We start from the raw sequence: 23443 nt of genomic DNA, 5'->3' as shown, positions 1-23443 counted from the left end.
GCCTTCATTTAGAGCAGCAGCATCAGTTCCAAACATGGCTTGCACTGCTGCTGTGCATTCATACCAGTAATTTGCACTAGGTTGGCTTTGTCTGTGTGATCTTACTGGTCCTTGTGTCCCTAATCTGAATGAAGCACGTACTCAGGTAGTTTTATGAGGTCCTTACGAGCTTCTTCACAAGCAAATACTAATACACAGTAATCTAAGCTTAAGAATCATGTGATTCTTTAGATGGTAAATCTGGTGGCTCAGAGTTGTACACATATTTGGCAGATTATCGGTTTATCGCTCATGGCTAATCTTTTAGAGAAGTGTGGCTTAAATCCTTTTGTTAACTAATTTAAAAAAAAAAGAGAGAAGTTAAAGCTGCATGTAGACTGTTAAGACATATTATTCACTCAGTGGTCTGTGCAATTGGTATGAATGTATAATTAGTAACTGTCTAAATATGAAGGTAGTCACATGTCGCAAGCCATCAAACATTGATGTGGGCTTGGGATTCAGAGTCGAGTCAATATGAAAATGTGAATATAAACCAAGTCATGCTTTTCAAAGTAAATTCTCCAGCCTTAGACCTACCTGACTCGTGACTCAGCAGCCTGCTTGTGGCACACACAAGTTGATAAAAGTCTCAGAGCACCTTTGCAACCAGAATTGCCCTTAGAACTCATAGCAGTTGCATGGCATGGACCAGGTGTCCCTAAGACAACCAACCTGGGAGCCCGCATGCAGCAGAGCCGTGCCTGTCATCCTCTTCGGAGCATACAGTTCTGATATGAGTGTTATCCAAAGTAAAAGCATAAATAAATTGTTTGATGTAATAATTATGTTTCAAAAACCTTTATTTACTAGCACTGACCTACAGAAAAAGGCACAGAAGTCTCAAGGCTGCTGATCTTAACCTATGGAAATGGAATAAGCACAGGTGCTGAAAGCTAAGGCTTTTTCAATTTTCATGCCCCAGTGAGAAGTGTTTGCTCAGATGAACGAATTACAGAAGAGCTCCAAAGTAATGCAGAAAGGAATGAGGTTCTTCAATATATACCGATTTCTGCTTGGGGAAGAGTGAAATTCAGTCAGCAGTGCCCTGTCTCAGCTGCCTGTGCTGCTCTTGAGGGCAGATAATGTGGAGAAGAATTTGGCTGGTGTCAGCCCTTTTTGTCTCACTAAATTGCTGAGAGTCCTGGAGTAAGCAAAGAGGGTAAAGCATTTGGGGAAATTGTATTGCAGAGGAAATGGTAGAAGTGTTCTGCTCCAGCTATGGAGAACAGAGCTTCCTGTGTGAGTAATACCTGACGTTCCATTTGTTTGTGGAGTTGAAATATTCACATACAAAAAGAGGGAGAAACATGTGTTTGGGTGTATGGGTCTATAAATACACACACACAAAATAGCAATTGTTTATACTGCATACATGCTGGTTTTGGGATCAGTTTCTGAGTGGTCTGTGGTATGGCAGTGGCTCAAATGAGTAGCAGTGTAAGAATTTAGGAGTTGGTTTTTTGTTTGTATTTGCTTTTCCTATGTGAAAAATGGAAAGATTAGGAATCTCTTGGAAAGGAGCACCTTCTGTCTGTAGGAGATACCCAGCTATTCTTGTTCAGAGATGACAAAAGTTTGTGTGATTTATTGGAGATGGAACACTGAAGGCTGTAGCTTACTGAAATGAATTACTGCATAACTTTGGTGTATGAGTACCAAGCAAATGTGTGCTAGGCAAAAATCCAGAGATCTTCCAGTAAGATAAGAAGAAGCATTGGCTTTGTAATCTTACAGCACTCTAAAACAAGACACAACACAGAACTGGTAATTTATAATTCCTTAGTATCATTTTAGATTTTTAATGTTGTGTGCCTCAGCATTATACGTGAATAGCTGCACTATCCACTTATATATCCATAGATATATAAACTCAGGATGCAGATAACATCCATGTCTTTATGTAGATTTTGCTTTTATAAGATTGCTTTCGTTGCAGTCTGAAGTCAGAATCTTTAATTTGGATATCTGCTCTTCAGAGAATAGTTAAGATATTTGGAGCACATAAGCATGGGATAAGCCAGAGAGTGTGAATGGAGGAGGAATGAGGGGAGAGGAGCAAATACATCCCTTTTTGCAGATGATTCCACTGATTCAGAACTCTGATTTGGTGCTGCTGATGGAACCAAGTGACTCTTTGCCACTGTAGGAAATCTTCCCACTATGTTCTGGCTTTAAGAAGGTTTGAAAAGAAGCTTTTAACAGCATTATTTGGGGGAGATCTCTGTCCAGTGCATTCTCTGGGAGTGATCCTGGCTGGTGAGCCCAAACCTGGGGCATTTTTATGTAGGCATTTCAGATTGGAGGAACATCCAGTGTGTTTGTAAATTTGCCATTCTACAGGTGTAACTGGTGCTGTCTGTGTAAAAGCTTAACATGAGCCAGCAGTGAGCCCATGCAGCTCAGAAAGCAAATGGTATCCTGGGCTCCATCAAAAGAGGGGTGGCCAGCAGGGACAGGGACAGGAAGGTGATTATCCCCTCTACTCTGCTCTTGTGAGGCCCCATCTGCAGTACTGTGTGCAGGTCTGAAGCCCCCAGTACAAGAAAGACAGGGAGCTGTTGGAGAGGGTCCAGAGGAGAGCCACAAAGATGATCAGGGGACTGGAGCACCTCCCCTATGAGGACAGGCTGCGGGAGCTGGGCTTGTTCAGCCTGGAGAAAAGAAGACTGTGGGGATGAGCTCATTGCAGCCTTCAGTACCTAAATGGAGCCTACAAACAGGAGGGGAATCAACTCTTTGGAAGGGTTGATAACTGCAGGACCTGGGGAAATGGTTTGAAGTTGAGGGAGGGAAGATTTAGGTTGGATGTCGGGGAAATTCTTTACAGAGAGAGTGGTGAGGTGCTGGAACAGCTGCCCAGAGAGGTTGTGGATGCCCCGTCCCTGGAGGTGTTCAAGGCCAGATTGGATGGGGCCCTGAGCAGCCTGGTCTGGTACTAAGTGGGGAGGTTGGTGGCCCTGCATGTGGCAGGGGGGTTGGAGCTTCATGATCCTTGAGGTCCCTTCCAACCCTGGCCATTCTGTGATTCTGTGTACACATTCCAGGTCTGACAGATGACAGCTTTCCCTGTCACACACTTGTGATCCAGGTTTGAACCTCTTAGGAACCGAAAAACAGCTGCCAGTTCCCCCTGCTTTCTAATTCTGCATGACTAAAGCCATTCAGCATGTTATAAATACTGCTGCTCATTCCAAATACACCAGGTACCTGTGCACATATCGTTGCCAGCGTATTTCTGCAGTATTGTGCAGTGGTTTAGCATTAGGCAACTGGCACAAATTAAAAAGCTTGAGTCACCGCCTTGCCTTTTCTGCATACACCCACGTGTATCTGTTACATCCGTGCTGCCTATGGGAGGAATGTGAATTGCAGCAGCACTGCGAACGCCCTGCCAGCAAACAAGGAATTGCACACACTCAGAAAATGGGTATCGGTGCAAAATGTGTGGCAGAAGAAGAGGAAGCGGGGAGCACACCGAATCATTGGTTTGATGTGGCTATAGGGGTCACTAAGAGACATTTTTCAACCAGGGGATTACTGTGCAGACAACAATGAAAATATGTCAGTGGTAAATGTTGGTGTGCTTTGTGACTGAGGCGTGCATCTTGATGTTTGGGTGACATTTTGCATATTTGTGAATGAAAGCCCTGTGTTCTGGCTCACATTTTACCACAAGACACAAAATCAGTCATTTTCCTGCAATTCAACTGTAATTGCTCATTATTCTTAAAGTACTTTCATGTTTAAGGACATTTCATAATCCCCACTGTTCTTTGCAAATGATCTGTAGAATAATACCAATTAGTTGAGGATTTCTAGTGACTGCATGTGTAGAAATGGGTTCCCTGCACATAGTTTTCTGCAATGGAGTGTTGTGTAATTTCTGCACCTGCAATTAGACTGAATGTGACCCAAGCTGCTTATATCTCTAAGAACTTCGATTGTGCTCATGTATCAGGGCATCATGTGTCATGTATTTGGGCATCAAAATACTGTGCCCTATGCCTCCAAACAGCAGCACACAGAAAATTGCAAGTGTCTCAGAAGAGGATGGCTTGAAAATCAGATCCCTGCACATTACAGAACTGTTGGCTGAAGCAGGGTGACAGGCCACAAAGAAAATTCTATTAGATGAGCAGTTCCCTTTTGTCCATTTAAAAAAGATGTGTTGTACTGAACACGAAGTCCCTCCCCTTGTTCTGAGGGGTTATCATTTACCTGGAAGAGCAAATAATTCTTTGGGCAGCTTAATGGTTTTGGAGCCCGCTCAGCTGCCTTGTGTGACACTGAATCTTTCACCTGCTGGCAGTAAATGCTGAGCATGCTGATGTTCCAGTGCTCAGGTGGTTCACGGAAAGCTCCTGTCTTATCTCTTCATAACTGTGTGCAGCTCAGCTTGGATTGTAACCTGAGGTTTCTCAGAAGTGTTCAGAGCTGGCTTAGTCTGTTTTCCTGCTGCAAGGTGAGGATTTATGTTTTTCACAAGGAAAATGGAGAGAGTGGTGCTTAGCAGCTTTGGAAATCCTCCCTCATAGCTTCTAATCGAGAAAAAATCAAGAGTTTGGGGTATTGCAGGTTCAACTCCTTCACAGCTTTGAAGAGCCTCCAGAATGTCGCCGGTATTAACTTGTGCCCTGGCATGTTGGGAGGCTGTGGCTGTGCTTGCAGGTATTGCTTGTCCCAGAACCCAGGAGCAGGATTTGTTATGCTCAGCTGCCTCCCCACATCTTGCTCTGTCTGGGCAGTGTTGCTGGCACTTAGACTTAACATCCTGAGAACAAACTGAGAGTCTTCCTGTCTTAGAATATCTTAGAATATTGAGTGTGATGGGGCCATTATGTATTATTGCTGCTTTTATTTCACGCCTATAAATCTTCACAAAAAATATAATCCCTTTCCTCCTCAATAGGAGACAAATGAAAAGAACTTGAGGTTTTAAACAGTGAATGTGTACAAGTGTGTCACTTTCCAGTCGCATGACTTCTATCTCCACAGCTGGGCAACTTTCACTGCTCTCTGTCCTGAATTCAGAAATATAAGGAGAGACCTTCTAAGGTGTTTTATTTCCTTTTTTCAGTATTTCTGGCTTCTTGTGCTCTCACGGGGTTTGGTCGGCATTGGTGAAGCAAGTTACTCAACTATTGCACCAACCATCATAGGAGACCTTTTCAACAAAAACACCAGGACCCTTATGCTGTCTGTTTTCTATTTTGCAATTCCTCTTGGCAGGTAAGTGACACAAAGCTTTTTTTTTTCATCTGTTTTTGATTTAAAGTTAGCTCACACAAATTTTCTGTTGCCAGAAATGATGGTAATTCTGTCTTTGGTTGGAATGGTTTAGACAGGAAGATATTGTCAGCCATGACTACTTAGTTGCATTTGATTCCTTTTCTGTCCTTGTTACTTATTCATGTGTGAAATAAGTGGGAAGTACTGTTTTTTACAGCAATTAGGTAAAAATATTTTAGCTGACTTTCCTGGAACATTAATAACATAAGCTATCAATTTGAATAAAATCATATTTGTTCTGAATTGTTGCTTCAGTTCATCTGAGTTCGAGGCCTCCGTTAGTCAGTGTCCTTCAGGTTGCTGTGAAATCAAGATCTCGTAAGACACAGGACTATGTTTTCAAAAGTGAGCAAATGGATACCTGCTTCTGTGTGAAGATCTACATATCTGTGATTTCAAGAGGAGTATGCTTCATTAACACAAGCTGTTTTATTTTAATATATTGAAATATTCTGCACAGCCTTGAATTTTGCCAGTCTGAGTCTGTAAAGTGTGACTAAGCCAGTCTTGGTAGTTGTAATAGCAGTGGCCAGTCAATTTTAGTGCTGTTGCCATTGACTCAGCAATTAAGAGAAATTCTTGAATCTAGTATGGACACGGTGAAAAGAGAAAATGTAGTGATTGTTCACACTTCTGTGCAGAGCAGTGGAGCACCATGACCGTCGATGCTTGATGGAGCCACAGACAAGCTCAGATTTGGAGTAATTATTTCCTGACGTTTTTTTCAACTGACTTCCCTTATCAGCCCAATGCAGTATCTTACTGTTGGGACAGGAGGGATTCTATGATTTTTATTTATTTTTTAAATAATGGCTGGCCAGCTATCATGAGGTTTGGAGGCAGAGTGGTTTCACACAGTTTGCAACTCTATTCCCAGAGGTGAACAGCTTCCTGTGCAGAAGTGGCATCACGTGTTTATTTCCAGTAGGGAAAACCTGGGCAATGGTTTAATCCCATCAGTTCAGGGAAAAATTTATTTAGGGTGGTGCATTTACAAGCCAGAGCAATTAGTCTTGTGATAAAACTCACAAACATCCTTTTGTTCTTGAGGAAAAAGAGATAGCCAAGTCATAAACTGATGAAAAGAATATTTTTCCAAGCAGGGAAATACCAGGGGTGCCAAATATTTACATTGAGAATTCAGTGAACTCTGGCTAGCAAGAAATGACAAGTATTCATCTGCTAAGCTCCGAATATCAAATGGAGGCGTGGATCCCTGGTTTGATTTTAGTAAATGGTTTGATTTCTGTAAATAGCAGTTTTGGACACATTATAGATGGCAACTTCCAAAACTTCGCAGACTGTTCAGTAAAGGCATGTGATTGCTGACATCTGCTTTTCAGTAGCCCTAGAAACTTTTAGGCAGTCACAGCAACAGATGCAGCAGTTTTGAAAGAATGATATCTATTTTTGTTCCGTTTTAGAGAAACTTGGTTTCATACACCTCTACTCAGTCTCTTGTGAGCCACCTTCTGTTACCACAGCATCATTCTTAGCATAGAGCTAAAGGTTCTCTTGCTCCTTTATCTTCAGACTGATCTGATTTTCTCCCATCTGACTGACTTGCATATTGCTCTTAGTTTTTCTTCTAAGTGTATAAAAAATGCTTACTTCATGGGTAGTTTGCACCAAGTACTATTAAATGACAAGAAAAAAATTTTGTGTTAGAATATGATGTGTTCTTGAAGGGCACTTCTTAACTGAAAGCCTGAATGTAAAATTATAAGTATTCATATTAGTGCACAGAAAGGAAAGATGTACAAATTGCATTATGAAATAAATTCTTTTTGAACCTTTTTGAGGGGATTGAAAGGTCGGTTATGAACTTGAGATCAGTGCCCAAATTTCCATGAGATTTCAGCTTTTTTGACTGAGAAAAGTTATATTCCCTCTATCCCTTTCTGCAGCAGAAGAGAGACTAGCAAACACAATTGATTGTGACTGTTTTTATCTTTTTTTAAGAACAACAATGACTGTTAAAACTCTGACCAACTCTTTTCTGTATATTACTTGCAGTGGCTTGGGATACATCACTGGATCAAGTGTGAAGCAGGTTGCTGGAGACTGGCACTGGGCGTTGCGGGTAAGCCAGTCTCTTGGCATGACATTCTTGTGTGGATATCCCTTGTTAAACTCATGATCTGGAGTAGCCACAAGAAAAAATGCTAGTTGGGATTTTGTTTTTTTTCAGAATCCTTTAGCTCTTCATTGATCAAAATAGCTTGAAATTCAAGATGTTCCCAGAAATGCAACAACCTTTATTTTTGCTTTTAAAACCACAACTTTCATTCTTCTTCCTCAGTAAAATTATAGATTGCCAGCATTCTGAATCAACATTCAATAAGCACTAGCCTGGCCTTGGGGAACCTTTGTCCCAGTTCATAGAGAGATTTATTAAGTCTTACATATCAATTTTGATAACATCTTAATAACAGTTGTATCAATTAATCAGTGTAAGGGAGAGAAGAGTTCTATCGCACATGTCCTCAACCTTTTATTATTTATGCTGCTATTGCATACAGATGCTAAAGGATGGGAGATTACATCTGTGGATAGTAGGTGCATAGTAGAGGTATTTTCTAAGCAAGTGAGAAAGGTATGTGGTTTTGGCTCATTGTACTTGTTTTTCTCCCCGCCTGGGAGCAAGAATTTTCCAATCACTCTATTATTAATCAACCATGATTTCTTGATGAGGATGGGGAGATGAGGCATTGGCCTTAAATCAACTCCACAGTCTTTCTGTCCACTGCTGTCAAGAAACTCTGAGAATGGCTTCCTGCTTTGAGGAAAAAACACTTTGTTCCAGTTTCCGCCTGTTTTTCTGCCCCGAGACAGTCAGCTTCCTTCTATTTTAACCTCTTGGGACCTTGATAAATGTGTTGAAAAGATAATACACTCCTATCACATACTCACAAACAGATCCTGCACACAAAGATGTCTTGAAAGAGCTGACAGGAAGTGGCCCAGCAAAACTGTTCTCTGACCTTTGTCAGTTTGGGTGGCAAGTGCCCCAGTGAGTTGCATTCTCTGACTTTGGCACTTCATGAAGATGATGAATCTCATGAATCTCAGGCTGATACCGTTTATAACAGCAGGTGATGAAATACATGTGTTCCCATCTCAAGCAAATGTTACTTTCTGTGACGGTCCATTGCCTCTTGAGCAAGGATAAGCAAAGCCAGGAAAGCCACTGTGAATAGTCCATCTGCACCTAGAAGAGTGGGGAGTAGTTTCCAACTGTGAAACTGAAATGAAAAAAAATTAGGTTTAATAGCCTAAAGCTTCAGACCAAGAGAGTACCTGCCTCATTCAATAGCAGAAATGCTTGAAAGTTAAGATAAACTTTTGAGTAAAGGGTCAGCACAAGGAAAGAGAATCTCCAAAATCCCTCATTCTGGTCAGTGGACATTAATGAAATTGCACTGTTGGACCATTGTGTTTCTGTCAGTAAAACTGAAATGGTTCGTTTATGCAAAGAAGTCATCAGTAGTGTCTTTCTCTTCAGTTGAAGTCTCCATAGTTATCCTGAGCACTCTAGACTGTCTGCAAGGCCGTACCCTTATGGGGTCATGATTTTCACTATAAATGGCACATGGATGCACGATTCCCTGAGTGTGCAAAATCAAGGGAATCTATAAGACAAGCTGCACACATCCATGATGGTTGCTTGGGGTAGGATTGCATAGTTCTTTCAGTCAAACAACACAAGTAAGCTTCCTGATATCAGCATAAAACAATCTCTGTCCCTTTGGCAATCATTGTACTCTTGCACAATGTAGTAGATTCCTCAAAGCAGTGCTTTTCTCTGTGATGTCCTGTGGTCTCTAAGTCTGAGGGAGATAAGGAATAATCTGTGTATCAGCGAGCTGGAGAAGACAGAGGACACTAAGGCAAGTGACAGCTTTGTCTCTGGATCTAGCAGTAATGTCACTGTTTTACTGGAGCATTACTGAGTATTGATGCATATTGTCCTGTCAGAGGAGTGAGCCTTCAGATAAAAATCCTGACTTTCTGGTTCTGAAATAATTTTTGTCTTCCGTTAGCTTCCCTGGAACAGCTTCCCTGGTTTTGTCTTCCTTGGATATATAATAACACTCTATATGGAAAGATGATTCTCAGATCATTATTGGAAGCATATTTTTTGGAACTGGAATTTTATTTTGAAAGTGTATACAGGAGATGATAGCTCAGTGAAAATGCATGTTTCTGTTTTTCCAACAAATTGTCAATTTCAAAACAAGAATCACATTCATTGTAAAACATGTGAAATGTTTGCATTTTTGTTCAGTGATTTAGAGAAAGGACTGGAAACTAGGAAACCTAACCCTTGAATGTATCATTTTCCTAACCTCCGGCTTGAATTTTCAATGATTCTTAGTCTGCTGCTCACTGAGGTAGTCACTGAAAGTTGCCTGATAATGTGAAACCATTGCAGGGCGGAGGAACATGATAAGGGATGCATGTCAAGCAAGGATTTTCACAGGCAACATGCCTCCCACACCCAGAAGTCTTTCACTTGGCCTTATTGACCTGAAAAGGCTTCTACATTCTCCCAGAAATTAGTTGGTCTCTTAGTCTATCAGGTTTCCAAAGAGTTAAACATAATTCGGAATGTTGGTACATTAAAAACACGGATAAATGGGCTACCTTAATCAGAGTATTCTCAAAGCTTCATGCTTGCAGAGTGAGATAAGAGAGTCCAGGGAATGACAGGGAGAAAGGAAGGGAACAGATGCTTCAGTGTGCTCACAGATTCTGACTGGCTGTAAAGAACTGGGGTGCTGAAATGAAACTAATGTAATCTGTTTCTTACTGACTAGTCAAAGCAAACACTGCTGGCTTCCTGTGCTAATTCCCTGTTTCTTTCTTGCAGGTATCTCCACTCTTAGGAATGATAACAGGCACACTCATCTTGATATTTGTACCTGCTGCTAAAAGAGGAAATGTTGAACAACTTGGGGGACAGCTGAAGGCTCGGAGCTCATGGCTAAGAGACATGAAGGCACTGATTAGAAAGTAAGAACACTCTGCTAAAGCATGCTTTGCCTCTACTGCTTAATCTGAACATCACATGGCCTGTACTTCTTAACACTGAGCCTGGAAAATGGCAACTTGCAAGAAATTGCAGAAAATTTGATCTGTTGGCCTAGAATGAAAAATTACAGTTACATTTTCACTAGATGTTGACTGTGCTGACAAAGGTGGATTCCAGCTTTTGCTGTAAATTTCTAAGATTCACATCTTAGAGTCTGCTTTGTTTGGCTCATCTTTCAGTCTGAGTAAGGCTTTTGAAGTATAGAAATTGCTGTGTTCCTGTAGCAATTGTAGTGCCACTGCTGTTCAAATGTTTAGATTCTTTTTATTCTTTGAAAGAGCTACTCTGCCATGTGAAAAAAGAAAGTTCAATGCCAAAACAGCTTAATGGGAGAAAATACACAAAAGCTTGTACTAACTGGCAAGTTTAAATATGTATGTTTACATAACCAAATGTGACTGAATATATGTGCACACAGTGTGGTTGGGTGCTTGTATATTTGCATAAAAGCTAACACACTTGTGAACATTTAAGTAGCTGCCCTTGCTTTCAGAATGCTTGCTGTTAATGTGCAAATACTTGCATGCATGAATTCAGAGTTACATTGGAATTCTGGTGGGTCTTTCATTTTTCTTAGAACTGCTGGCTATGATATCTTCCTGATATTGCCAGACAGTGTAAAAGGACTATGAAAAGTGATAATGGTTAATTTATCAATATTTCTATATTACTTGTTTTGGTGGTTTATCCAAGAAGTAATCTTAAATAACATGAATGGGGAGGGAGCGATGGAGCTTATAGTTCAAGGAGACAGTGATGTTATGGTGATAGCCCTGTATTTCTCACATCATGTCTTAGTGATTAAGTACTGGTCTTCTCTGAAAGGGTCCCCTGAAAAGTGGTCCCTTTGAAGCACCCCTGAAGAGTTAAACACGTTATTATCAATAGAACATGATGTATGAGTTCCCTGCCTCTTATTCACCATTCCTTCATACCTCATGTTAACTCTATCTCTTGGCAGAGGTGAGTACTAATGGGGGAACTCTGTGTTTTGTCACAGTGGCACACTTTCCTGGTGCCCTCCCTCTTTCAGTTTTCCTTCTAAACCTTCTCTTGGTTTTGCCTCATGTCTCCACAGCCGCAGCTATGTGTTCTCATCATTGGCCACCTCAGCTGTTTCCTTTGCCACTGGGGCACTTGGCATGTGGATCCCTCTCTACCTTCACAGAGCACAAGTTGTGCAGAAGACAGCAGAGACTTGCAGCTCGCAGCCCTGTGGCACCAAAGATAGGTGAGATTCATATACACTGTTTTAAAAAGGAAGGAGAGAGAGTGGGGGCTTATTTACCAGAGGAAATAGGCAATTCTCATGGAGTCAAGTTACTAGAATGTCTGTAATTTCCTGTAGATCCTTGCAACAATGATAGGAAATGCTGGGTTTGTAAACTGAGTTTTATTTCTCTCCTTTTCTTCATTGCATGAAGTCATGAAGTCGAACCAAAGGAGAAGTGATGACCTCAGCTCAGTCTTAGTTCCCAGACTATAGTACAGAAGTAGAAAAGACAGCTGTTTTTGGCTTAGGAGATGGATGGAGGACTGAGAGGAGGAGGTTTCTTAACACCCACAGTGTTTTCTGGAATAGCAGCAGAATCAGTTGGCAGGTTGGGGTAGCCAGAGTGGTGGCTATAATTCAAGACTTGATCTGGTTCCCTTAAAAGCTGCAGGAACTGACCCTAAAGATTTTTATTCCAGTGGGAGGGAAGACCTCACTGTGTTTCATTGCTCTGTATACTACTGAGTAAGCTGAATTTTGCTGAAGTGTGATGCAAAGATCTGGGACGCTTTGGTCTGGATTGCTTGATGTTACCCAGTGGTGTTTTTTCAGTCCCAGTTATATAACATAGCTTACAGTGCATAAGCTGTGAAAAGTAATTCATTGTTTTGTGCCTTACAATGGTAGCACAAAACATAAAGCCCTAAAAAAGTTTTTACCCTAGTGAATAAAAGATATGAAAAATTGCCTTTTGCCAGCTCTTTTAAAATTGGGAGGGAAAAATAACATTAGGAAAACCTTGCTCTAGATGACACAATCCCATCACAAGTAAACTGCTTAATAGTTTGAAGTACCATTGAGTAGTGCACCCAGCAGGCAGCCTAACTGTATTCTGAAAAATGCAGTGAGCAGAAAATACAGCTCCAGTCAGACTGCCCATCTGCTGTTTACAAAGACAAGTTTTCCACTTCTTGATGACACCTATATTTTGAGCTACCCTGGAGCTACTTCAATGTAATTGCCAAAGACTCTGTTATCTGAGTCATACACATACAATACAGCGAATCCTTGACAGCTACTGCTCTTAAATTCAAATAAACACATTTTGTGTGTGTATTATAAAGGCAGATTAATCTAATCAGCCTTCTTTGAAGTAGACTGAAAGATGTTAGAAAGTTGAAGTATGTTGAAAGTCACTGTTGTTAGGTTTCTTGTTAGGATTCTGTTCCCTTAAGCTTCCCACTGTCTACTCTGTCCATGCTTTCCCATACATGATCAACGTTCATGTTATTGCTCCATTTTGTTTGTTCATAATTAGCAGTACAAAGTACTTCATAGGGAACTATAAAGAAAGAAGCAGTATGAGCCCTATGCATCTGTGTGTTGATCAATGCCTTTATACAAGGCTGAATTTCATCTGCTGTTTCCTGTAATTTCAGAAAAGGTGCTGAAATCACCAGCCCTCAGGAGGTAGCTCATTTATTTTATCTTAAACTTAAACAATGTCCAGATTTCCATCAGTCAGTTTACCTAATAATCTGTTCATAGATCATCTCCATTTGGGGGGGAAAATATTTAGAAAATAACTACTTTTTGTTTTGTTTTGTTTCATAGCTTGATCTTCGGAGCAATCACATGCTTCACTGGTTTCCTGGGTGTAATCACAGGGGCTGGGGCAACCAAATGGTGTCGGTTAAAAACCCAGCGAGCTGATCCTCTTGTCTGTGCTGTTGGCATGCTAGGATCAGCCATCTTCATCTGTCTGATCTTTGTCGCTGCCAAGAGCAGCATTGTGGGAGCCTATGTAAGTATAATCCTTTGCATATGCCAGTCTCATTCTTATTCTTTCAACCAAACACCTTAGGTTGTGTGCATTGTTCCCTGCAGGAGTACTGAGAAGCCAATCTTGTTATTCCCAATCTTAATGTTCTTCATTTTGCCCCTTGGCATATTGGTGCTATCTACGATGTGCTTGGGAGGAAAATGGAATTTCATCCCATTCACTAACTGTTATCAGAATTTAGAACGGGGCATTTAACTCCTGCATGGAAATCCACTGCTCTGTGCCTTTGGGCTCTTATAGCTGTACCTCTATCCATACCTCAATTGTTCTTGCCTAATATTTCAGTACAGAAAAAATTGGCAGCTTCCCTTACAATTAAGGGTATTGTAGCAGCAGTGATATCAAATCATGATTACAGTATGACTTGTCTGTGGGCAAGCTTTTGGCTACCTGTAAGTACCATTAATTTCCATAGCTAAATAGCTTGCTACAGACCAACAGTAATTACAATGTTAGTTCGATTTGTTGTTATCTGTATTAGCATAGCACCTGAGACTCCTCATCGCAGCCCAGGAGCACACAATACTTGCTGCTGCAGAAATGCAGATTAAAGAAATGTTTACTCCCAGAGTATTTATAATCTAAGTATATAAAAAGATATCAGATTGATTCAGAGAAATGTTGTGAAGGGAAAAGGAAAAATTCAGGATAATGTATGATAATACGAAGAGTAGAGATCCAATCTCAGGTTCTCTTTCAGTGTTGTAGGGAGAAGCTTTGTGAGTTTTGAAGGGACAGCCTGAGATGATTTGAGAAGTGGGATAATTTCTGAAAGTCCATCTCTAGTTTCCACACAATAGTGCATACTTCACCAAGCAATGAGAAGTCATTTACAGTCAAACAAACCATCTACTGCAATTCCTTGCCTCTCTATTTCTAGCTCTAGTGCATCCTTAGTTATTTTCCAGGTATTTCAGTAGTTGCCATAAACGAGAACACAAGAAGAAAGAATGGAAATTTAAAAACATTAAGGCGGAACCAAGAATGCTTACTCTGGCTATTTAGAAAGTGTCAGAAGGACATTCTGGACCTGTAGTTCATGACTAGAACTAACTTTTGATCCAGTGATTAGCAGAAAAATGACCATCACAGACAACATGTAAAGGCTGTTACTGGCTGGCAAAACATCAGCCAGCCCTCCTTTCATTCTCAGCTGTCTCCAAAAGAAGAGATCTGTCAGAACCTTCAGCCTGCCCCTCCCCTCTGCCTCTCTGCAGTCAGACCTGTGATTTTCTTCATTGTCAGACCTGATGACAGACATGTTCATTTGCGGTGTTTAGTCTCTTTATGTAGAAAGTCCTCCCTGTTTTAAGCTGGAAATACTGTTTTCAAAAAGCACGCAATGAAAGGTGGTTATTGGTCTCATTTTTTATTAGTATTTTTTTATCTCTAGACAGCAGCTTTTCAGCTTCCATATTTCAATGTGGAAATATTCTGCATCCTGTAAATATATAAATGTAGAAGGTATTATTTAGCCAGTCTTAGAAACAATTTATTTTATGATGCATGAGCAGTAAATCTAATAAAGAGTCAATGATGTGCAGAGGAAGTAATGCCTGCATGTAGCAGGATCATAAAGAATATAAGCCTATTTGCTGATGCTGTTAGGCTGATACACACATTTGTTGCAGGTAACACTGCCTCTCTGCAGCCCTTAATATTCTTTGCTGCTGGAAAAGTAATGCTTGTATAACAGTTAAGAGAGTCTAGTTAAAGCACCAAATGGGGAATTGAGATCTCAACTCTATAAATTCTGTATGTGACACTGGACATGGTATTTGATTTTATTTTGCCTTTTCATTCCATTCTTCACCCCACTCAGAGAGCAGGTCTGTTTTGGAGCTACCAATGTCTTGTAACACAAGGTATTACCATGGCTGTGCTATATATCAGCTGAAGTGACTTTTCAAAGCAAGATTCAAACACGAGCCCTTGTTTTTCCTTGCTGTGCAATGCTGTTATGATCTTACAGACTTCAAGAGTGTTTAATTACATTCTATTTCACTTGGAGACCTGTTCTGCAGAGTTGTGTGGTGTAGCAGTGTCTCTGCAGTACTGTGGAGCAAGTTGTCAGTCTTCTTAACTCATCCAGTCTTTTCATATTAGTCTAGTAAACTATTGGCAGTAGTAGAGTACTTGGAGTACAACAACATTCTGTATCATTTAGCTGCCCAGACATTTGTCTTTCTATCTTTTACTATCTTTGCTGTATAGTCCAATCAGTTTTTACTGTTTTCCTTGCAGCATGTGTATTTATGTGTTGTATTCCAGCTCCCTAAAACAGCTATTTGTAAATTTTTAGGTCTCACTCTGAAATACATACTCCTTGAAACGTTGATTTTCAAACCTCTCCCTTGAAAGCCATTAGCTGTGTGGCATCACTGTATCACACTACTCAGACATCTCAACGGTCTTTTTTACACTGTTTTAAATCTCCGAGTGATTAGAGAGGGATGTTCTGCCTTCCTTTGACATCGTTCCAACTTTCTGTTGTACCTCAATTTCAGTATCTTTCTCAATTCCACAAAGTCATTTCACAGTCTGTCAGAGACATCTGCCAAGCTAAGTCCTTGCAGTAGAGCTTTTAGAGCATCAACTCCAGGGAGCTTTCTCTTGACATGGTGACTTATCTTCTTCCGACACATCTATATTGCCCAGTGATGAGATGGAGCTTGCTTCAAATTCAGAAGTACACAAGGACTTTCTACCCACCATTTCAAGAAGAAATTCAAATAGTGAAGATGGAGACAGATGCATGCTTTGCAAATAGCCATGGAGGGAGTTTCTAACCTATTTCACTCTTGCTGCAAGAACTGCTGGTGTGACAGCTCTGAAACCAACTTTACTTATCATTTTTTGAAATCAGGATTTGCTAACTCTGATCACATACACAGAAAGACTCCAGGGAGACTGAACTTACATTGGTTCATCAAAGATGAACAACTGCACACCAAATGGAGATGGTGAGAGATGATACAACAGAGCTGGACTCAGAAAAGGATGTATCTCTCAAGCCAATATCTCAGTGGTAAAAGAGAGTTCTAAAAGCGTGTAAGGAGTCAATTTCAGGTGACAATTTCAGGAGTTACTGATCTGTTCTGGAGGCTGTCCTATTTGCAGTAAGCATTCCTAAAGCCTTTCTTCAGCAGAAATGCCACATATCCCTCTTTGCAATGGGTGAACTCATTTTTACAAACCCTCATTAGCAGCTGGCTTTTTTTTAGTGTCACTATCTTTTCTCCTACTTTTTGATCTTCATTTTGTTCCTCTTTTTCTTTAATCCATAGGAGATGTGTCTCACAGAAACATGTTGGGTGAAATATACATTGAATAATTCAAGTCCGTTGCTCTGAAATTTATAACATTGCAGTGATTCATAAGACTCATGCTGAATTCCTGCAGAAGGGAGAAGTTTTATTTGCTGTGTGTAACAGTTACTGTGTGTGTGTGTGTTACTTATATCATCTTAAGGCAAGCAGTTGCCTGTTTCCAATATTTTTTGAACAGGCAGGGCATATTCATGCCAGAATTGAGATAGCGTCTTTCTCAAGCTCAATTTAATCTACCAGTTGCAGAATTCCAGCAACAGTAGCTGCAGAGCTGCGAGAGGGCAGATTTTGGTGCAGGTCAAGAGAGCTCATCTGGAGAACTCCTATGCCCTTCCTACATAGCACATAGCTTCAGTTTCTGTCAGTACCTCATTCATGGGATCTGTCTTCCTTAGCTCAGCAGCTGTAATTCCCAGTGAGAACCTTTCAGAGCACACCAGTGAGTAGTGGGAAAATGGAAAGAGAAGATTTCCTAGCTCACCAGCTGGACTGTAAAGACTGGCTCCGGCACCATCACAGAGGAAACAGATCCAGTCACAGTAAGAGGGAATAGGAAGGGGGGATGTATGGGAAACAAAAATAATTTTAGAAACAAATAGAGGAAGCTTGCTGTAGGTGAATGCGTAAGTCGTTCTATATAAAGCAAACTGTTCCTGGCAGTGACATGAGGGATGGAGGGGTTTAGGTAAGCTTAACTGGTGGGGGAGAAAAGCAATTGCTGTAGTCACATTGAAACCGTATCTTCCTCTTCCCAGCCCAGACTGCTCCTGTGGAAGCAACAGGGTGCAAGTAACTGGGAGTGGCAGAGCCTGGCAAAGCTCACAGGACAGCCACAAAATGGTACACATCTGAATGCTTTCATCAGAGCTGTACTGTGTATTTTGTTCCATTGATGTGTTGCACCATGTTCAATGGAACATAAGGCTGTTAAAAGGGGAACTTTCAGTAACCCAAATCCAAACCTCCATAGCTGTTAATCTCCAGTTCCCAGTAGGGGTTCCAGGTGTAGTGTTTTCTCTCTGGATGCTCCCCCCTCACCTTTCTCCCCCAGTAAAGTGCCTGTGTGTGTTTGGGCAGAAACAGCCTTTGGAGATGTGGTAAAGGGTTTTGATTGCTTTCTTCATGGATAGGGTCAAGGGAGCTGGTTCTTGTGAGTCTGATTGTTTAAGTTGTGTTTCATCTGTGTGTTCTCCTCTTCAGAATATATAAAGATGGAAACATTGTGTGTGGAAGATTTTACTTCCTTGTCTGTTGAACTTACTTTTCTTTGTTAAATTGTTATAACATAAAAACAAAAGATTCATGATTCAAATGTGGGGATAAAACTTTTTGACAGGGTCTGTTTCACTTGAAGCCATGTCACCTTTGTTCCATTGAACTCAGTTTGCTGAACATATATTTTAATGTTGAGGCCAGGTTAAATTTGTTTCTCCTGATGATGATCACTTCCAGTTCTTCACCTGCTGTAACTGTTTGCAGAACCATTTAGTAAACTGCATCAGGGAACTGATTTATTCAAAGCCCCTCTTCTTCTATCTCCCCTATGGCAAATAGATTCTTTACCCCATCTGTTTCTGATCTCAATCCCTGTGTGGCTTTGCTGTGCACAACAGAAAAGGCAGTTTGAGGATGGCAGTAAGTGAGGAACGAGTGCTGGATGTGCATGGGATATGTGGTGGTTGTTTATACCACACCAGCTCAAAAGAAGCTCTCATCTCACTATCTACTTAGGACTTTCAGTGTAGCTTGTTGACTCTCTCCACAGCATCAAGAATTGCAGTTCACTGTGATACACTGCTGTTGCAAACTCCATACCTAAGTCTTTTCTTGTGTGTGCACAGGTATTACTAACATAAAGCTTAAGTTGTGTGGCTAAGAGTGGCTAGACTTAAGTTCCCCTCAAAAAGGGCAACAATATGCTAGCAGGAGAGGGTGGGAACCCAGCAGTCAGTGGGCAGAGAATCTCATTTAGTTTGCTACGCAGTTTAACACATACCTTGATGAAAATGACTATTTTGAGCAGCTGTGGATTTTTTGTCTTTTCTAACTGGCTTTTTGAATGATTTAAATGTGGAAGTCCAGGGCTGTCTCTTATGGTTGGCTTGTCATGTTCATCTGTTACCAGAGGTATCTGTCTTTTATTTATCTGTTCTAGAGATCATAAACAGTTGACACTAATGAAGTTACAGGCCAGCCCTCTCAGGGCTCAAATAAACATCTGTAGATTTCTGACACTCAGGATAAACCACAACAGTAACCAGAAGTGTATCATATACAGAAGAATCCTTTGAGTAGGTTTCAGACAAATAAGCAACAAAGGGAAGTTTGTGACAGGTTATTTTTCCCTTAAATGTCAAGTGAATAAATCTTCTTCTTTTTGTGTGTTTTGTTACAACAGATTTGCATTTTTATCGGAGAAACTCTTCTGTTTTCAAACTGGGCTATCACAGCAGACATACTAATGGTGAGTGCACTTTGGAATAGCATCCTTCTCTTCTGTGAGCCAGAGCACTTTGTCACCTTGCAAGAACAACCTGTAGTTTAAATCTTCTTCCAAATGCCGAGTCCCTAGTTCAACCTGTTCTGTTTTGCTTTGTTTGTTTATTTTCTGAAAAATAAATGGAGAGAAAGATAAAGCATTTCTTCTTTTGCTTTGTTCTGAGTACTAAGGTGAGGCATTGTCCAAAAAAGGACACCATTACCCACCATGGATTCAACTAGTTTCCCCAAATTGTAAGAATTTGCACAAAACTGTTCATTAAAGAATTCAGCCAGCATTTCCTAATAGTCAGCACATTAGTGAATTTATTATCAATAATCCAGCTTTGTTCTGTAATAGGAAATCCTTCCCTCCCTCCCTCCTCTGACCACAAAGACAGCCAGCTACCTGTCTCTATGGCTCAGTTCCAGCAAACATACCATTCAACACACACACAATAGAAAACCACCTCTGGGAGAGGAGAGGAAAAGAAAGTGTAAGAGCTTTTGGACGATGTCCACCTTGTTCTATAGGAAACTGGGATTTTTCACCTCACATCCTTCATTTTCCATTCTCTCTCCACTACAGAGCTTTTAAAATCTTTCAAATCAGCAGGCTGATCTCAGCAAGTAGATGTTCATATGAAATGGTCTGGAAGACTGTTAGAGAGCCTTGCACGTTTCTTGATGTTTCCATCAGAGACGTACAGAGCTTTTCAAATGTGTTGTACTTTGAAATCCTATTGTGAGGGAAGTTCCTTGTTGCTTATTGTATGAAAAAGAAAGAAACTAGGTCACAAAACCATTACAGGACTTGCCCAAGGCCTTTTGGCAGGTTGTTGACAATGCTAGAAACACAATCTGTCTGGCATCAATAGAAAATCCCTTGACTTGTGCTTGTTGCTTATGCAAACATCAACAAGAAAACAATCTGGCTCAGAATTTCTAGAAGTAAAAGATACTGGTGTTGATATACTGATTCAGCAGAGCTCCAAGCATTATGATTTAAGTTCAAGGTTGTGTTTATGTTTTAAGGTGGCTCTGTAGTTGCCATATTTTTGTAGTTGGATGAACTTTCAGTCTTAAACTGCTTTGTTCAGAGAACATTTTATGAGGTAGGGCCGTATGGTTAATGCCACGTCTCTTAAGTGTGAGTGAGGCACAGAGAAGTAAAGGTTACCAGTGTACTTCAGTAGTGTTAGATGGCTTTGTATTGCTCAGGTTTGTACCTCCTACCAATTTAGCTTTAGCATACTAGAGCTTGTCATAGGCTGTTCATTCTGTGCTTACATGAGTGCTTACATCAGCTTGTGCTGATTTCAAGGCTGATGCTGCCATTCACTCAGTGATACCTTAACATTTAGACAGATGTGCAGTCTATGGACAGCTGTATTGAGGAAGTTGTAGTACAATACTTGTAGTTGCTCACCACTGCCTCCTGTCACATCCTGTCTTCTGCAGTGATATTTGCAGGAGCTCCCAAATCTTCCTAGTCAAAATGAGCAGATCTTTTATATCCTGTGTAGCAGTGGCTGAAACAGGTAAGGGCCTGGCCAGGGAACACATCTGCCACCCTCCAGCAGTGGCTGTAAAAGAGCAACTCAGGCAATAAGCTGAGAGAGAACTGAAACTTTATCTTGCTATCTCAAGTTAACCCCAAAAGACATTTTTGTCCCAAACACTTCTTTATGTGCTAAGGATGCTATTGTTATTCCGTTTTAATTACTGAGCTTTTCCATGTTGATTTCAATGTGACTGCAGTACCCTGTTACTTTTTAATAACTGTCACAGGCTTTGCCATCTGTTCTGTATGAGCAGCACCAAATAGTGAACTGCATTTTGCAGAGATGCATTTGTGGTTATATATATTGCTCTAGTGCACACAAGCAAACAACAAACAACTATAGAATCTACTGGAAATAATTGGAAAAATATTCTTATTTCCAATTCTGCAAACACAGGAAGTAAGCTAAAAGCACATTAAAATTCAGATGTTGATAACTGATCCCAGCTCATAAGCTAGCTAATTTCTTGCCTTTTCAGACAAATGAACTGAGTGTCATATATAATGCCCAGCTTAATACATTATCAGCATGAGTGGAATGGTAAAAGTGCTATACAAATAAATGTGAACATCCACTTAGATCAGTACAAGCCTGTAAACAGATGGCCTGAAGTACATTTATATTACACAAGGGGTTTGAGAACATTTTTAGTGAGGCAACAGGTGAGAGCCAGGGCTAGAGCCTTGTTTGACAGCTCTTTAAGAAGCCTTTGCCAGAGAAATGTGTGGATATGTTTCAGTGAGATACACTTTAAGTGTTTTGCAAATTAATTTATACTGATTACTGTTTATTTGGTGTAATCAGATGAGTATTTCTTCTTGCCCAAGGCTGGTAAGGAATTTTAAAGTATTATTAGTGTAAGCCTAACAACACTTTTATCATATACAAAAATATGATCCTATTTTCATGGATAAAAAGCTTTCAATTCTGGCTGATTTCAGTGACAGCAGGCTTATGCCAAAAGTGAGGCTTTTGAAAACTTCATCCCAAATGATTGTCACAGTTCTCCAAAGATTTGCACATCTCATGACTGCTTATGAACCCTATCTGGCAAGTTGGTAAGCAGCTTCAGAGGTTTTGCAATTTTGATTTCCTTTGCAAAAACCAGAATGTTGGCTCATTATCTTCGAATTTTCAGCTCTTCATAGCTTTGTGCTTTCATTGCTCTTCTGTTCTTGGTACTGTAGCTGCCTGCATGCAGTTTCTCAAACCGACTGCAGTAAAAGGTGCAGAGAGCTGGGTGTGATCAACTGTCAGCACTGCAGAATGTACTGCACCACCTGAGATTTTAAATGGCTGATCACTGTTCCAAACACGGCTTTGTACAAAACAAGCCTTATTCTCCTGAGCACAGCTCTCCAAATCTCCTCCCAGCCACATGCTCAGATGGTGCAGTAGTGTTGATCTTCCTTTAGACTTGAAACAAGCAAAGTTGCTGAGCTGTGCTACAACCCTGGAAGAATTTGCCTTTTGTTCTGCCTAGCATCCCTTTATATTAAAGACAATTATTAATATGCTATAAAATACTGTGTATTTTTACAGCTGACAAAGCAGCATTTCCAGAAGTTTTCATTGCTTCTCTCAGTGTGCTTCACACATCAGTAATCTGTGAGTGCAATAATTTACGTTTTAGGGCAGGGTGAGAAATGCTTATGAGTGAAGGCACACAGCCCACAAGACACCGCAGCCCAGCTCTGAGCAGGACAGCAGAATTTACCTCTTTAGCACATGGCCTTCTACTGGCAAAAGAGTGATCTCTCTGTCTTTCCTACTATACTTATTTCAGACCAATTAGTTCTGTTGGTTTCACTACAGGAAGGGAATGTCCACAGTAAACCATGGCCTTTCTGAACCTCTATTTCTGGAAGGGAGGTTTGCTGGAGCTGCTTGGTCAGCCTTCCTGCCCACCCTGTGTGCTGCCTGCATTGGAGCCTGGAGTCAGAGATGAGCCAGGGCAATCCCACAGACATCCACCAAGTCTGCTGTGGCTCTCCCACCTCCAGTTTCTGTGGGATACTCAAACCATGCTGTGGATGGCTTGAATTTAAGTCTATTTTAGCCTCAATATGCCCATTTAGAACTGTAATTTACTGCTGTCTTTTTAGAACAGTAGCTTATGTTTGCTGCTAACTGCTTCCCATCTGAATAAAATGCTTTTAAAGCAAGGATAGGGTGGAGTACTTTTTAGAGATGTTTTAGAGTTGCTGGTTTAAGTCTTATTTTCTATCCAACGTCTTTTTAGAGGAGGAGGAAATATCTCTTGTCCATTTGCTTGCTGTACATTGGGGTGGAGTTTTTTGGTTGCTTTTGTTTGGTTTTCAGCATTTGAATTCTGGGCTAAATTTACTACTTTTGGCAGTTTATAAACTGTATTGATGGTTTCAACCATCATTAACTTCTTTAACTAGGCAAAGTGAAAACTTGTTGTAAATTGTACTGCTGCTTGCAAAATTATTTATACATACTACAGATGCACATGCAGAATTGTGTATAATTGTGTGTGTCTGTTTATGTGTACAAATATATACGTACACACATATGATGCAGCTGTCATTCAAATTTCTTTCTCAGTTGGCACGAATTCACTGC

The 23443-nt window shown here is 40.6% G+C and overlaps 1 protein-coding gene across 4 annotated transcripts in view; it reads left to right on the top strand.

Moving 5' to 3' along the window:
* Positions 1-23443, top strand: part of SPNS2 (SPNS lysolipid transporter 2, sphingosine-1-phosphate) — a 133208-nt gene that overhangs the window by 77849 nt on the left and 31916 nt on the right. For 3 of the 4 annotated variants that reach the window (XM_090122249.1, XM_031591886.2, XM_090122247.1), the window contains exons 4-9: positions 5120-5271; positions 7348-7414; positions 10205-10347; positions 11505-11657; positions 13254-13443; positions 19210-19275. In XM_090122249.1, coding sequence (XP_089978375.1) covers positions 5120-5271; positions 7348-7414; positions 10205-10347; positions 11505-11657; positions 13254-13443; positions 19210-19275 — 771 coding nt within the window. The remainder of the gene's footprint in view (positions 1-5119; positions 5272-7347; positions 7415-10204; positions 10348-11504; positions 11658-13253; positions 13444-19209; positions 19276-23443) is intronic. The other variant, XM_090122248.1, reaches the window with a different exon arrangement.

This window comes from Phasianus colchicus, chromosome 21, assembly GCF_987193195.1.
Source record: "Phasianus colchicus chromosome 21, bPhaCol1.hap1.1, whole genome shotgun sequence".
NCBI classification, from domain to species: domain Eukaryota; kingdom Metazoa; phylum Chordata; class Aves; order Galliformes; family Phasianidae; genus Phasianus; species Phasianus colchicus.
This window is presented reverse-complemented; position numbering and strand designations above follow the sequence as displayed.